At 45.4% G+C, this 13,996-nt stretch overlaps 1 protein-coding gene across 1 annotated transcript in view; it reads right to left on the bottom strand.

Moving 5' to 3' along the window:
* Positions 1-2,269: 2,269 nt before the first annotated feature.
* The window catches only part of Cals (calsyntenin 1), a 244,140-nt gene continuing 232,413 nt past the window's right edge, over positions 2,270-13,996 (bottom strand). The window contains exons 14-17 of the mRNA XM_050186674.3: positions 13,050-13,195; positions 11,425-11,677; positions 9,126-9,325; positions 2,270-9,006 (exon numbers count right to left, since the gene is read on the bottom strand). Of these exons, the coding sequence (XP_050042631.1) occupies positions 8,788-9,006; positions 9,126-9,325; positions 11,425-11,677; positions 13,050-13,195 (818 nt within the window). The 3' untranslated portion in view covers positions 2,270-8,787. The remainder of the gene's footprint in view (positions 9,007-9,125; positions 9,326-11,424; positions 11,678-13,049; positions 13,196-13,996) is intronic.

Genomic DNA, 13,996 nt, shown 5'->3' on the forward strand with positions numbered 1-13,996 from the left:
TAAGTACAGGTATAAGGGCCAGCCTGGGATTCTTATAAGGGTAAACCCAACTCACAGCTTCTCAAGTACAACCTCCTCCACACTAGTAAGGTGATAGAGGAGGGACCAGATGCATGGTGGGGTGCAGCTGAGTGCAATGAGGAGTTGAGACGGGAGAGGGATTGAGGAAGGGTCGGGATTGGGAGGACCTGCTGGTCAGCAGCAGCATTGTGAGGGTTCGCAGCATGGCCTTGAATCCAGTGTACCTTGATGCAGGCACCTGGAGACATATTCTCGAACAACCACGTTAGGCGATACTATCACCTTCGCGTGACATAGTGCCCAACCAGACAATCAGCTCATCTGATTTTGCTCAACCAGCGCGTGCCTGGTGGCCGAGGCGGTATTATCGCCGAAAATGATGGTCCCAGAATATGTCTCCTGTACTGCAATACAGGATGTGTATCGCCTCGCAGATTTCCGCTGCCCTGTGAACCTCGTCGAGTTCTTCAACAGCCATTATGGAATTCGTGAAGATATCCAAGTGTGTGAGTGTAGTTTAAGACGTAGCAGCCTCCACAGTGTCGTACATGGCTTGAAGTTGTATTATCAGAGCGCTGGGCTTCCATAGGTGTGCAGTGCTTGTGACCATAGATAAAACCATGGCTATAACTAAGAAATAGTGTCCTCTCACTCTTCAATAGAGTAGCAGCATCTGTAAAGATGTGGCAGGTATAAGCCCATTATCCGGATGATGTGCTCACCAGAGCGATACAGCAGATATCAGTTGTGCATAGACATATTTCAAAAGTCCCTGAAACACTTTGCTAACTAATAACAGAATGGCTTCACTATTAAGAAGAAGCTTTAGCTCGGACTCATCTCCGATGCGGCCTATTCAAATACATGTAAAACGCAAGAACGCTTTCCTGAGATAACCCCTGCACCGATTTTAATGAAATTTGTTGCCTTTGAGAGAGAAAACTAAATTCTAGCGACTGCTGGAAGCAGAATTTCAATTTAGGCCTTGAATTTTGTTAAAAGAATTTTAAAGGATTCATAAGATTGAAAAAAATAGATGCACAAAGTTTATAAATAGCTCTGCATCAAGAACAGATACTGCGGTTCTGTAAATGGCATCCATTAGATAATTAAAAGCGGACAAGTTCGATATGTCAATTTATATATTACGTGAATTTGTTACGTTGTGTACAAGGGTTCTGCGAAAGCTGTATTTTCATATTACTGAATTTTTTTAGATTCATGTTAACATATCAATTTTGTCTGCTTTAGATGTACCATTATATGCAATTCACAGAATTGTGATATCATTTTTCTTGCTGAGTTAGAGTTGTAAACTTGATAGTTTTGTTTTCTGAAAATTTTTGTTCTTTCCCCATTTTTAATAAAATATTGATGACCTAATCAAAAATTTGAAAGCAACAGTCACTAGATTCGAAGTTTTTCTTTTAAATCGTAAACCTCATCAAATTTTACAGTGGTTGCCGAGAAAAAAAAATTCTCCTTTTACATGTATTTAGATAGGACTACCCGGCCTAAAGCTTCCTCTTGAAGGATGTCGTCTCATGAATCTCATGCTGTGAAAACATCAAATGGGACAAGTACAAGTGAAGTTATTGTATCGACACACGACTTTCTCTGTATTTTGTTCACTGTTAGCGTGCCGGAAGCTACGCAGGGGAGAAACCAAGGCGGCAAAGCAACGGCCAAAAGTTTGAGTGTCTAGGTGGTGCAATATGGTAAAAGGGCTCATCTTGGCACTCCATGTTGGCCGCGGTAGACTACGCCACGCAGCGCTCCACTGCTATCTTGGAGGCTGTGCATAGCAGACCCAGCTACCAGCAGTGCAAAGATCAAATGAATTTTCTGTTTCTTTTGAGGTCGCCGACATATATATGTTTCACTTCCTTAAATCACACTTGGCAATTGTATGCATTATTGAGAATGCTTTCGCAATCACGAAATAAGCCAATAGCGTTGATGGGTCCAGCCGCTTGCAACGACATTGCACGACGGCACTGCGGAAGCAAGAGCAAGCAATGTTTCACTAGGTTTGACATGAGATTGTAAATTCCCTGCTGCATGCAGTGCGTAAGATTTGGCTCACATATTCACAGCAGCCTTTACGACAGACTGGCTCATTTGCTTACCATGTTCAAAAAGAGTTTTAGGGCCCCTTCAAGCATGAAATGCTGTTTCATTACTTTTCAGATTACCATTCGTTTCAGTACACTGGCAGTACCAGAAGGCTACACACCAAGACAGCGAGTGGGACAACCATGTGGTATTTATTGCAATCAAAGTGATCAGCTGGTACAGAATATTTGTCAGTTCAAGAGGATTTTTCCTACACGAGGCTACAATTTGCATTATTATATTATATGTATATTTATACATACATATCACGAATGACACGCTGTACAGGACAGAAGACACACTCATTCTCAGAGAAAAAAGGAATTAAACGGCACATTCTTCTGTTTTTTTTTTTTTTTTTCCCTTTGAAATCAGGGGCTGGTGTGTCCATCCCGTACGCTAAAAAATAAAGGGGGCCTAAAGCCCCATGGTTCACATCTTAGCATACTCAAATGGTTTTCCCTGCCAAACAAACGAAAAACAGCCCTTTTCACCTTTGCATGGAATGTCTCAGTTTTGACTCTCGAGCATACAATTAGCACAAACACAAGGAAAAAAAAAAAGGACAGAAATGTATAGACTACACAATAGGCAACGCCGTCTCTTTCTTCCCTATAGTTACATGTACCAACTGCCGAAATACAACAAAAGCATACGAAGATTATAAAAAAGATATTTTGTGGCACAATTTTACTGAAAAACGAGAGCTCTCCGTAACAAGCTGCTGGCCCCAGTGTTGACTTTGGGTGGCATTACTGGCACAAAGCATGTCACGCATTACCAGACCACCTGCCGTTTCTTCGGAATGCTTGTGTGTACAGATTTCTGCAATGCCAGCTGTTGCAGCCCTAGAGAAATGATAATGCAGAAGGCACCCCCTGGTTAACGAAGCGCAAAAGCGATGAGTGTGTTTTTCATCGCTTTTGAGCTGCGGCTCGTCGTGGACCGCGCAATGCGTGCCTGCAGTCAAGGCGGTCCGCGCACTTCTGATGCAAAACGCTCCAACTCTGCTGGGGCCAGCAGCAAGTGAATCCGTCTGGATGATACGTACAATAGCAAACATTATGGAATAGAAGAGCTCGGGCAACAAGCGAGAAGGAAAAGCAGATAGGCGGCGGGGGGGAAATGGTGCATTTATACAAGCGGCGACTCAATTAGGCTCCAGATACTGGCAACCATCGACAGTTAGATGCCATCGCTATGCGCAAAACAGACAACTCAAGGTGGTGACGACGACCACAGACATCAAACAGCCAAGCAAGAGCGCCTTGAAGACCAACAAAAGAAATCCATGTCGCTCGATCCAGGCAGCTCCTCTTCACGCTCGAGGGACATTCAGCGGAAAGCCGGCTGGTAGTAGTAGTAGATATGTTGCTTTCTCCTTTAGTGCTATGCAATGACAGGGGAGAAACAAAACTGTGGCCCGCACTCGCAAGCCAAGGCCAAGTGTAGTGGGTGTAAGTAAGTGCACTCGTACGACGACATTGTTTGGCAACAACAAAATCAATGCATGGAGACCATCGTACATAAAAAAGAAAGATGTAAGCAAGCTTAGGGATACCATATTTTTCAACATGACAGCAATGGAAAAAGACACTCTGACGTTGCAAGGGCAGTGGGTGAAATCAATAGAATGTTAGTATACAGAATGTGTACTCTGGCAAACTCCTTGACGAGCTAATTAGTAGAAGAAGTAAAAAAAAATGAGGAAAGGAGCCACAATGGCTGACTTTCGTGTGGCTGTAGTTTTCTTCTTCTCAGCTCTGTTAAATGACAAGTATATTTGAACTCAGCAGTCGTCTGCACTATGGCACGGTAAAGGTCTCGCTCTCTCAAGCTGCCGACATGAAACGGCCCACGTTCTAGACCACAAGCAACAAAGAACAACTCAACGACCAACTCAGACAAAACAAGAAACGCGTGCCCTGTCGTCTTCTGCTTCCACACACACTCTCAAACAACCCTTGAAGGCTTGAGAAAGCGAAACACACATCAAAAACAACAAGATGCGAAGGACAAAAAACAGCAGTGGTGTGTGCAAAACCCTAAAGATGTCCTACACGCACTGGATGATGACAACAAGTGCAGCTCAAATATAACAGCTGAAGTATGATGCTGGACAACATGGCAGAAAAGTGTCATAAAGATGCCAATAAAAGCACAGTCCCAGCTGACGAAAAAAAAATACCTTAAGATTGGAAGAAAAAAAAAGAAAGATACAAAGATATGGGAAACATGTTTGTTCCCGTTACTCAAGCGACATCAGCACTTGGGAAAAGGGTGATGACAAGACAAAAGATTTTTTGCACACAGATGTTGCTTTCAAAAAGGCTACAACCACAACAAATCGCACCAACTAAACCAGTGGAGGTGCAATTAAAGCACAGTACCTGTCATTAAACCTACGTTCAAGTACAGTGCACAGCTTTGCACTGCAGGTTCCCGTATGCTAATTCTGCGAAAACCCAACTTCCCACGTGATCTGAAAACTTACAAAAGCTCAGTGAACAGAATAAAAGCTTCTGTAATCGCCCAGACAGCAGCCATCACATGTGACTGGCTACACCAGCAAACTGATGGTAATTTACAAAACATTGAAAGTAAATTTGTTCTTGAGCATCAAAAAATGCCCCAATTAAGTTGAAAATAAAAAAGAAGACAGAAGCTGCCAAAAAAGAAGAGCAGTGGCAAAGAAGACATGCCACTGGCATGAGGATGGTAAAATCACAAACAAATGCCTGTTCAAAAGAAAAAGCAGACATCTTTATGTTCCAGTGTAGAGGAAGTCAGTTTTAATATCGGCAAAAAAATTCAGAAAAAGGATAAAATCTTTGTTCTCATAACATCCTCCCATTCTGTGAAAAATTGAGTCTACTGACGCCTAGGCAGGCAAATGAGGGAATAACTAACACGGGCCTCATTTGAATTTATCGTGCACAGAAAGCTGCAAATGCCGACAGCAGTTTGACGCGAGTACTGAAGTATGCACGTCTCTACCAAGTCCTTTCCTCTTCTCAACCTGTATAGAACCAAGCAAGTGGGACGAGCGTGACACAGTGAAAGGAAAAGAGTCGGCGGGCAGTTAATAGGTTCACGAAAGTGCTGCGCCCAGACGGCCTTGTACAAGGAAAGAAAGAAACAGAGAGAGAGAGAGAGAGAGGCAGGCTGTAGAGTAATCCAGCTAATCCAAGAAACTCTTCCAAAACACCATTACAAAAATAATGAAAACAAGAGAGCTCACTCATCAGCCATGCAGCAAGACTGCTTTAACAAATGCAACTATATGCTTTTTGGAAGGGGTCGGTTGTGAAAGCACACAATTCGATACGCTCACCCACACTGAAAAGCTCCGAGCGTATTCCCATTTGTGCTGCTCAGCTATCTCGTTCCAGCTAGGATCCGAGTGACGCACTCACTCACTACTGAGTGGTCAGGCTATTCACTGAAACAACGTTCTTGGCCCTTCTTTCCATTTCGGCATAACTAACCACAACCAAAGTTCCATGGTCTATCCCTGACAGACCAGCATGGAATAAAGAAAAGGGGGGGGGGTGAAGAAAAGGGAAGGAGAAGAAAGAAAAGGTTGTAGCAGGCACGAGTAAAATGCAACAAACAATCAAGGCTTCCTTCAATGGTATCAAAGAAGCTGATGACGTCGCTATACCAGTAACACAATACTGCTGTTGTTAATTTGCCATGCATTTCACCAGTATTCACCGTAGAAAAATTTAGCTTGAATATATGTGTAAGTGCATGCACATTTGCAGAGAGAAGACACATTACAATGGTAGAAACTTGAAGTACAAATGCTCTGTTTACAGTTTTTTTCTCTCGACTCTCACACTTTCCTGTCTCTTTATAAATCATTAGACTTGACAAAAAATCTAATAGAAAACGAAATCATAGAAGTCGAAGCCAAGCTGTAATAGCACACAGCCACTGACAGCATCCAACTCGGCTGTTTGTAGCTCCTATCTCACGCTTGGAACGTTTCCAACATTTCTGGGAAAAAACAGAAAACTGCGGAGCTTTATCGGGAGCCTGTGTGCAACTACAAACAGCGCCTGGTGTCAAACAATGTGTGTGACTTGTTAGGTTCTGCGTGTTGGTTTGCAGTCCTTCAAATGTCGTGACAAATTAACCCTACACCTGAAAGAAACTGCCATTTCTAAAGATTGAGAATAAAAGGGGGGGTGGGTTGGGGGAAGAAAAGTAAAGGAAAGGTTCACTCGGCCAGAAAGCAAGCTCTTTGGCTCGCTGCTAGTAGCGCGAGAGCACTCGCGAATAAATATAAATCTGGAAAGCAAAAGGTATAAAAAAGGGAGGCAGGAAGGACCACCGCACACTTGTGATCAGTCCTGACTTCACAAGGAACAATACCGGGAGACGAAGGCAAAAACGAGTTGAAGGGAGAAACAAAAGAAAGAAACACCGACATGTTGAAAGTTGATGTGCGCCCCGTGAAAAATATGCTGGCGGTCAGCAAGGCTGTGGAGTAATGCATTGAAATGTTTGTGTCAGACAGGATAACCTCTCTTTCGTAAGTGCCAGTATACAAAAGATAGTTTCTTTGTATTTTTCCTTCAAGCAGGCTGATTAATTGAGGAACAAATAAAAAGAGAAGTCGCAACTGCATAATGGCCAGATTGCAAGCTTAAAGATTAAAAGCTATGCAGATTGCACATCCTTTCAGCTGAAACATCTGACACTACAGATCCAAAATGCTTAAGATGACTTGGTGGCAGCAAATTGAATAAGCTGTTCTTAGTTTTTCAATAGTTCCCTGCTTGCCTGAGTGCAAGGCCTGTGCTATTGTGTACCTACAAATTGAAGCGAGCCGGCATCTTCTAAGGCTTTGGCGATCGGCAGGTTGACCCAGTTATCTCGTATCAACCACCAATGTCACTGACAGCTAATGGGCAAACAAAAGTCTCAGTTTGTCCTTTTTGACAATTCCTACAAAAAAATTTTCACGCAGACGTGCTCTCAGAAATGGAGCAGCCCTAGAGAAAGATTTCTCGCGAGGAAAGGGAAAGGTAGCAATGTCGGTAAAACAACGTGAGGAAAATAAGAGGGGAACCAAAACACCAAGTGGCCCAGTGTGAGTGTGTATGTATTACGCATTAAGGGTCTGTACACGTGCGAGCAGGCACAGAGTTCTCCATCTCCAGACACTAAACGTGGCTTTGCTGCATAAAAGGGCCGTCAAAAGTTTTCATTCAGAGGTACGGGGGGCACAGGCTTCTCTGCACAGCAGTAGCCGAACAACCAAGTACAGACATGCTGTCATGCAGACAAAGAGAAAACACCGGGATGCTCAATTAAAGAAGTCAATGAGACAAAATAGAACAGGGCGCAGTGAGCAGACAGAACATCTGCCAGAATGAAAAGAGCAGTTTTCTGCACGCCCAATTAAACGATAAAGCCAATTAATGACCTTGTTTCTTTCTTAATACGTAACATTCTCTCTGCTGCCAGCAGATATTCTTCCCCAAAACCAACTCGCATCCCACACAGGGGTTCCCGATTGTTCTGTAGAGCAGAACCAGTATATGCTGGAGAACTCTGTGGCTCTATGTCCGAGCTATCTATTGGCTCCCCATTTGCTGCAACCAAAGCATTGTGCGCTGCTTCAAGCTCTGTTCGGTAATTTTCTGTTCCACCGGAATTGCAGATGCGTGCAGCACAGTAGGTGTCATATGCAGAAGCTATATGAATTGCACATGATGCCAAAGCTTCGAGTGTAGTTTTCAAAAAGAAGCCAAGAGAGAGCGAGAAAGTGTACATGTCTGTCACTTTTCTGTGTCAAGAGGAGAAGCTGACGAAATCCTGGTACAGTGATTAGAATCCTACCTAGTGGGCTACTCGACCGAGGGTGTACTTCCGCAAGAAACTTCTGAGCTCACAGCCACAGAAGGCTTTCGTTGCACAGTTTTCTCACACAGGCAAGACAGGAGAGAGAGTTGAACACAGCTGTTCGCAGTGCCACTGCGTGTACGCATCACTCACATGGCACTCACTACCAACATTCCAAAGGAAGCAGCACTGAGCTGGACAGCCAGCTGCACTGAGAAGTGGTGCGATCCTCTTTTGTTTTCTTTTCTTTTTTTTCCGGCTGAAGAATAGAAAGATCCACTTCTTGCCTTTCCCGGTCAGCACACTAGGTTGCATTCTGAATCACTGCAACAATGCAGCTTTAGGGGCTAGCTCGGGATCCGCAACGCCTTCAATATGAAAAAGCACTGCAACGGCAGCACGGGCAAAAAGGGGCCACATGTCTTTTCTGCATCCTTGCCGACTGCGCTGCTGTTGCAGTGCGACTGTGAATCGAAACGGGGCGCTGAGTTGCCCACGCTAGTCAGGGCGCGATGCAGGCACCGAACAGTGCTGCAAACAGGACGACGCACAGAGGAGAAAGGCCTACGTGCACTTGCTCTTTCCTACATTCTGAGGGCCCCCGTTTGAAGCACTACTTGGCCTTTGCAACCATGCAATGACGTTACGGATCACCGAGGCCTCGAGGGAGGCCAACAACGAGAAGAAACGAACGAAAGAGAAACAGAAGGGACTGTTGCCTTCTTCACCACTGTGGTGGGCATGCAAGACACGTGCTGCGAAGGCGGCACGCCATCTCTCTCTCTCTTTCTCGCTCTAAAAGGTCAAGGTCGAGTCGTCCCACTCGAGGTCCCCTTTAGCCTTGGCCTTCTCCGGGGGAGCCCCCTCTTCCTCCTCGCTTTCCTCGTGGTAGCTGCTGCCGTCGTCCGAGCTGTCGGAGTCCTCCTCCTCGGCCGCAGCTCGGCGGCCGTTGTTGCTCCCGCTGCCAGTGCTAGCACCCACGCCGCGACGGCCTTCCCGATCCTCGGTTATTTGCTGAAAGACGAACCGAACTCATGAGACAGGGAGGGGACGAAGGGTGTGCTTTCGGCGGGACAGAAGAACAGTCCCGCCAAAGTCCCGACATACTTTACGCCAGTGAGTGAAGCACTTACGTCCATGGGGTTCACGGTGATCGTGAGGGAGGAGTCATCCCAGGCCATTTCCTGGTCCTGATCGTCCCCCGAACGAAGGCGCGAACTGCCCTGCCGGTGCTGCTGGTGCTGGTGCGCCGCACGAATGCGGATCACGCCGAGCACAATCATGAACACCAGGAAGCCAACACACACCACTATGATGATGGTCACTGCATGGCCTGCATGGAAAAAAAAAAGAGAATACCAACCTCTGCAAAGAAATGATGAGAAAACAGTGAAGCAACGCAGTCGACATCCGTTAATATGACCCTGACAAGTTTGACCGATAATATATAGTATGACAATATGACTGACAAAAGTGATTTAATTAAGCAAGAGACAGAACAACAAAAAAATGTTGAAACATATTTTAGCAGAATTTTCCCAGTTCAAGCCCTCAAACTGAGTGTGACGCACTTTTTTATGCATTCAAAGTTGAAAACTGTAGCTCCTGAGCAAAGCAGAAAGCTAATGTGCACCCGATTTGTTAACATGAAAAATTTAGCGTGCCTCCGATTTCGGCAATCACAGAAAGATGAAACCTGCGAACCTAAACTTGACAGAAGATGTGGGGATGCGCGACTCTCGCGCGTCCCCTGATGTTTTTCCCGCATAGCGCATCCCCTGATATGCTGTTTTCCCGCACGGCTCGCGTGGCCTGGCGCCCGCGGCGTGGTACAAGCGTGGTGCGAGAGATGGCGCGACTGTCGCAGCGGGGTTACTCGGGCGCCGAAAGGGAAGGCGCTTGGCCTCTTGGGTTGGAGACAGCAAGCAGCACGGACGTGCCGTGCCGCGGGTGGAGCGACCCGCTTTCCCGGCGGGTCGGCGAACAGCGCCGGACGTACCGCGCGCGCGCGCCAATCCATGGTTCTGCGAGACCGTCTCGCGTGGCCGCCTTGGACACCGTTGGCGTGACTGTACACGCGAACGACCAGGCGTTGGGATCCAGCATGGGGCGAACATATTTGCTCGCTTTGCGGTCGTGGTGAGTCGGACTTCTAGATTTGTCGCGCGCCCATCGGCATGTTTTGGGGATAGCAACTCGGCTAGCTGGCATTGATCTATGAAAGGTGCAATAAATGCCCTTGTGACTGTTTGCACTACTGTGTTGTCGTTCCTTTGTCCCGAGAGTACGGAGGAGAACCCCGTATCTCCCACAAAGGCAAATTTATTTACGCCTAACGTCTACAGTCATATCACTCTCAGACAGCCCTTTATCTGTGTCTAAGGGACCACAACATGCTAATCCTCCCTACAGTCCACTGCACGTTTGATATTCTGCATTTACCAAACAACTGTGCAACAAATGTAAACGAGAAGGTGGCACACACCTAGACTAACCATTTCACCAGTTTGTTCTGCGATGCATGCAATCCTCCGAAATGCCAAAAACATGTGACGTGACTTGTTGCGGCTAGCTTAGCAAGTAGGACAACTTTGCTTTTGAATGAGCTTTGGTCACGAAAGACTGGAAGTGGCAGGTTGTATGCAAGAGCTTGTTCTGTCAACGTCTTGCGAAAACGATGCTGATGAAGTTGGCTGGGCTGGCTCTCGTGGTAGGCTGTTGTGAACGCTGTGAACGCAGCTTTATTTTTGCATTCGACAGCACCGTGCAGGCAATATTCAGACTAGTTTTCTTACAAAAATGGCACGCAATAGAATTCGGTAAATACTATAATCGTTCACTGTGAGCTACCATTTCTGCTTGAAAAATCTCTCTAAGGCAGGCTGAAAATAGGAGTTTTCAGCAGGACATGTGCATTTGATGCACCCACTTTCTCTTAGTGCCACCAAAAGCACAGCCACTGGCACTTAGTGACAGTGGCTGTGGTTTGGTCTCTGTCACTTAGTGAGAGTGACTTAGTGCCGCCAAGACCACAGCCACTGGAGTCTTGACTGGCGCCACCATTGGGGCCAAGTGTGTTTGTGCTGACCAGTCAAGTTCAAATTATCCAGTGAAGGCCAATTTCAGGGTGTACATAATGAAAGTATTGGTTATTAGTCCATAGAAATGTACGGGCACTAGCTGAGACCTTTGGGCAGGATCGAATCAGCCGGTGTCAAATTACCAGAAGCCTAGTGTACCGCACACGAATTATAAAACTAGTCTGGCATCATGAGGTATCAATGTTAAAAAATAAGTAAGAAACCGCCTGTTCCTTTGCTACTTCCCAGCACATATCCGGTATAATTAGTCGTGTATCCAATGATTTCTTATATAAAGGTCTCGCCGTAATGACGTCTTGCTGCAGCGAGAGAACAAAAGCCCATCGCTCACTCGCAGAGCTCTTGGCCAGTGCCTCGGACGCGCCGCCATCGAGCAGTTCCACATATTTCCCTGCGTGGGTCTTGGCCGGCTTGGCCTCGACGCTGTGCGAGGCCACCTGCGCATGGGCGGCCATGGCGGGTGCGGCTGGAGCCACGGGCCGCGAGGACGACGGTGAGGCTGGAGTGGTGCGCATCGCTCCAGTGGCTGGTGCGGCCGTCTCGTGTTGGCTAGGTGACTCGGGCCGTGGGTGAATCACCGTCAGCTGAAGGCACAAAAGGAATGGCTCGTTATCAGACCAAGTGGTGGCTGATGCTACACCTCTGTGAACAGAATTTGTGCGAAGCCAGCGTGACATGCACCATCTAACATGAAGGTGAAGACAAGCCAAGGCTAACTATGATGTGTTAATTCTTTTATTTCTATTTTCGTCACTTTGTGTGATGTCTGTGTAATTTCAACTTGCATGCTCAGTTTTGGGGCCTACATGTATATTTGGCAATCGAACATGTTGTGGCGTGAAATCTTACAGTCTAGTTATCACTTATAAGACATGTAAGAAGTGTTCTACTCTGCACTTTTCGATTCTCGTTTTGTTTGTCCGCAACACATACTGATTTAATGTCATTACACTCTACGACGATACATATAGTCGATGCAGAAGGCTGGTGTAGAAGTGCAACGATCAACATTAATTGCTACTTAAATGTGAAAGGTACGAAAAATTGTACAAAAAATTTAATAGGCATTTCGGACAGTCTACTTTTTCAAAGGTGTACCTTTCTTTATTTGCATGCATGGTTCTAGAAGCATGCTTGCCAATTACAATTACAACTAAAAGCAGTTAAATAAAAGTGGCAGTCTTTATGACGTTAATTTTGGAAATTATGACAACCCTGAGGACATCCGATGGAAAAAAGAAGCACTTGTTTCAACAAACAGTAACAATTTTGTTACATAGCCGATTTGAAATGTCTAAGCATACTGCTCAACAAGAACACTGATAAGCCTCTAATTGCATTCAAATATTGTGTAATAAAATCCAGGTGCGTGAAGGTATGGCAGTGGCATTTTGTGTTAAGGCACTGGGTACTTAATTACAATAAATTTACCCAAGCAAAACTTCCATTCATAAAAGGAAACCAGGGACCACAACGAACGGCACCAAAAAACCTTTGTTATATCCGATATTCTAATAACTTATAAGCATACGTTTGGTTACATGCTGATATCAGTGAGACACATACTTTGTTACTTTACTTTGTTATATTAAATAATTGCACATTCTTGTAAGATTACTTAGTTATAGCCAATAATTCGCTATATCCATGTTGTGCATCTCATGAAACTTATGTTCAGTGGGCAAACATGTGCTTACTAAAGGAGAAACAACTTGGAACCATCATCATCACCACCATAATCACCAATAATTATCACCACCACCATAGAGTCACATTTGTGGAGAGTTCACTGCACTGTTGCTGATTGTCTCATTGGTGCCACATTGCAGTACTTGCATAGCAGTACTTGTTAAAGCGAAGCATTCAGGCTAAGGCTGCCAAATTAAAATTTAGGTTTATTACATTGCATTACTGAACATCTTGACATTGGGTGACCCGGAACCAAAGTCAGCTTACCGTTTGGATGTATTCATTGCTGACAAAGCGGCCATTCAACTCTGAGCAGACCAGCTTGAAAGCACGATTCAGGTAGTAAGCAGGTTTCTTGTTGAAGTACAGGATTTGCCGCAGCACGTTTTCATAGTGCTGCACCTTGTCAGCTCCTGAAGAACCAAACAAGAAGTGCACACATCAATGTGATGTGCACCTAACACGCACATCTCAAATACTACATTTGCACATGCATAAGCAAAATTTTTAAATGTTTCATAAGGGACTTATACAAAGTGAGTATAAATCCTTTTGATTTCAAATAGGGTGTGCAAGTACTTGAATATTCGATTATGAATCGAATAGCGATCGTTTGAATAATCCGATTCGCAAATTGAATATCTAATATGAGCTTTCTCGAATGTTTTGCTTTTAGAATATTGGTGCTTTCGGTGAATGACCCGACCGTGGTCGGTGCGCTGATGCACAGAGTTCCGACAGTGCACGACCTTTATCGGTACTACAACGTTCAACCAGGTTGACTGGACCAATCGAAACCATTAATACTACGCAAAGAGAGGAAACTACAACAGCAGCGCGTGTGGAAAGCATGGAGCAAGAATGAAGATTGGTCTGATTAGCCACCGGAAGGCACACTGATCGCATTGAATAAGCAAGTTCAGTGTTCATGCACGTAGATCCACACAGTTGGGAGCTCTCAACCCACATGGGAATGTACAGATGAACTTAGCATGCATGCTCGCGGTAGTTGCTTGCTGGTCGACCGCGGACCTGAACGCTGCTTCAACGGCCGTCAATCTAACCTGCGTGCATGATCTAATGACCGATCGCTGATGCGCCGCCCGTAGAAACATATTAGCGACAAGTGGGAGGCCCATGTCGTGTGAACTTGCCGCGGGCCTCCCGACTTGAAGACTCTTTACTGCTGGCGCTGAGTGGGTTGATGCGTGCGG

This window comes from Dermacentor andersoni, chromosome 3 (genome assembly GCF_023375885.2).
Source record: "Dermacentor andersoni chromosome 3, qqDerAnde1_hic_scaffold, whole genome shotgun sequence".
NCBI lineage: Eukaryota > Metazoa > Arthropoda > Arachnida > Ixodida > Ixodidae > Dermacentor > Dermacentor andersoni.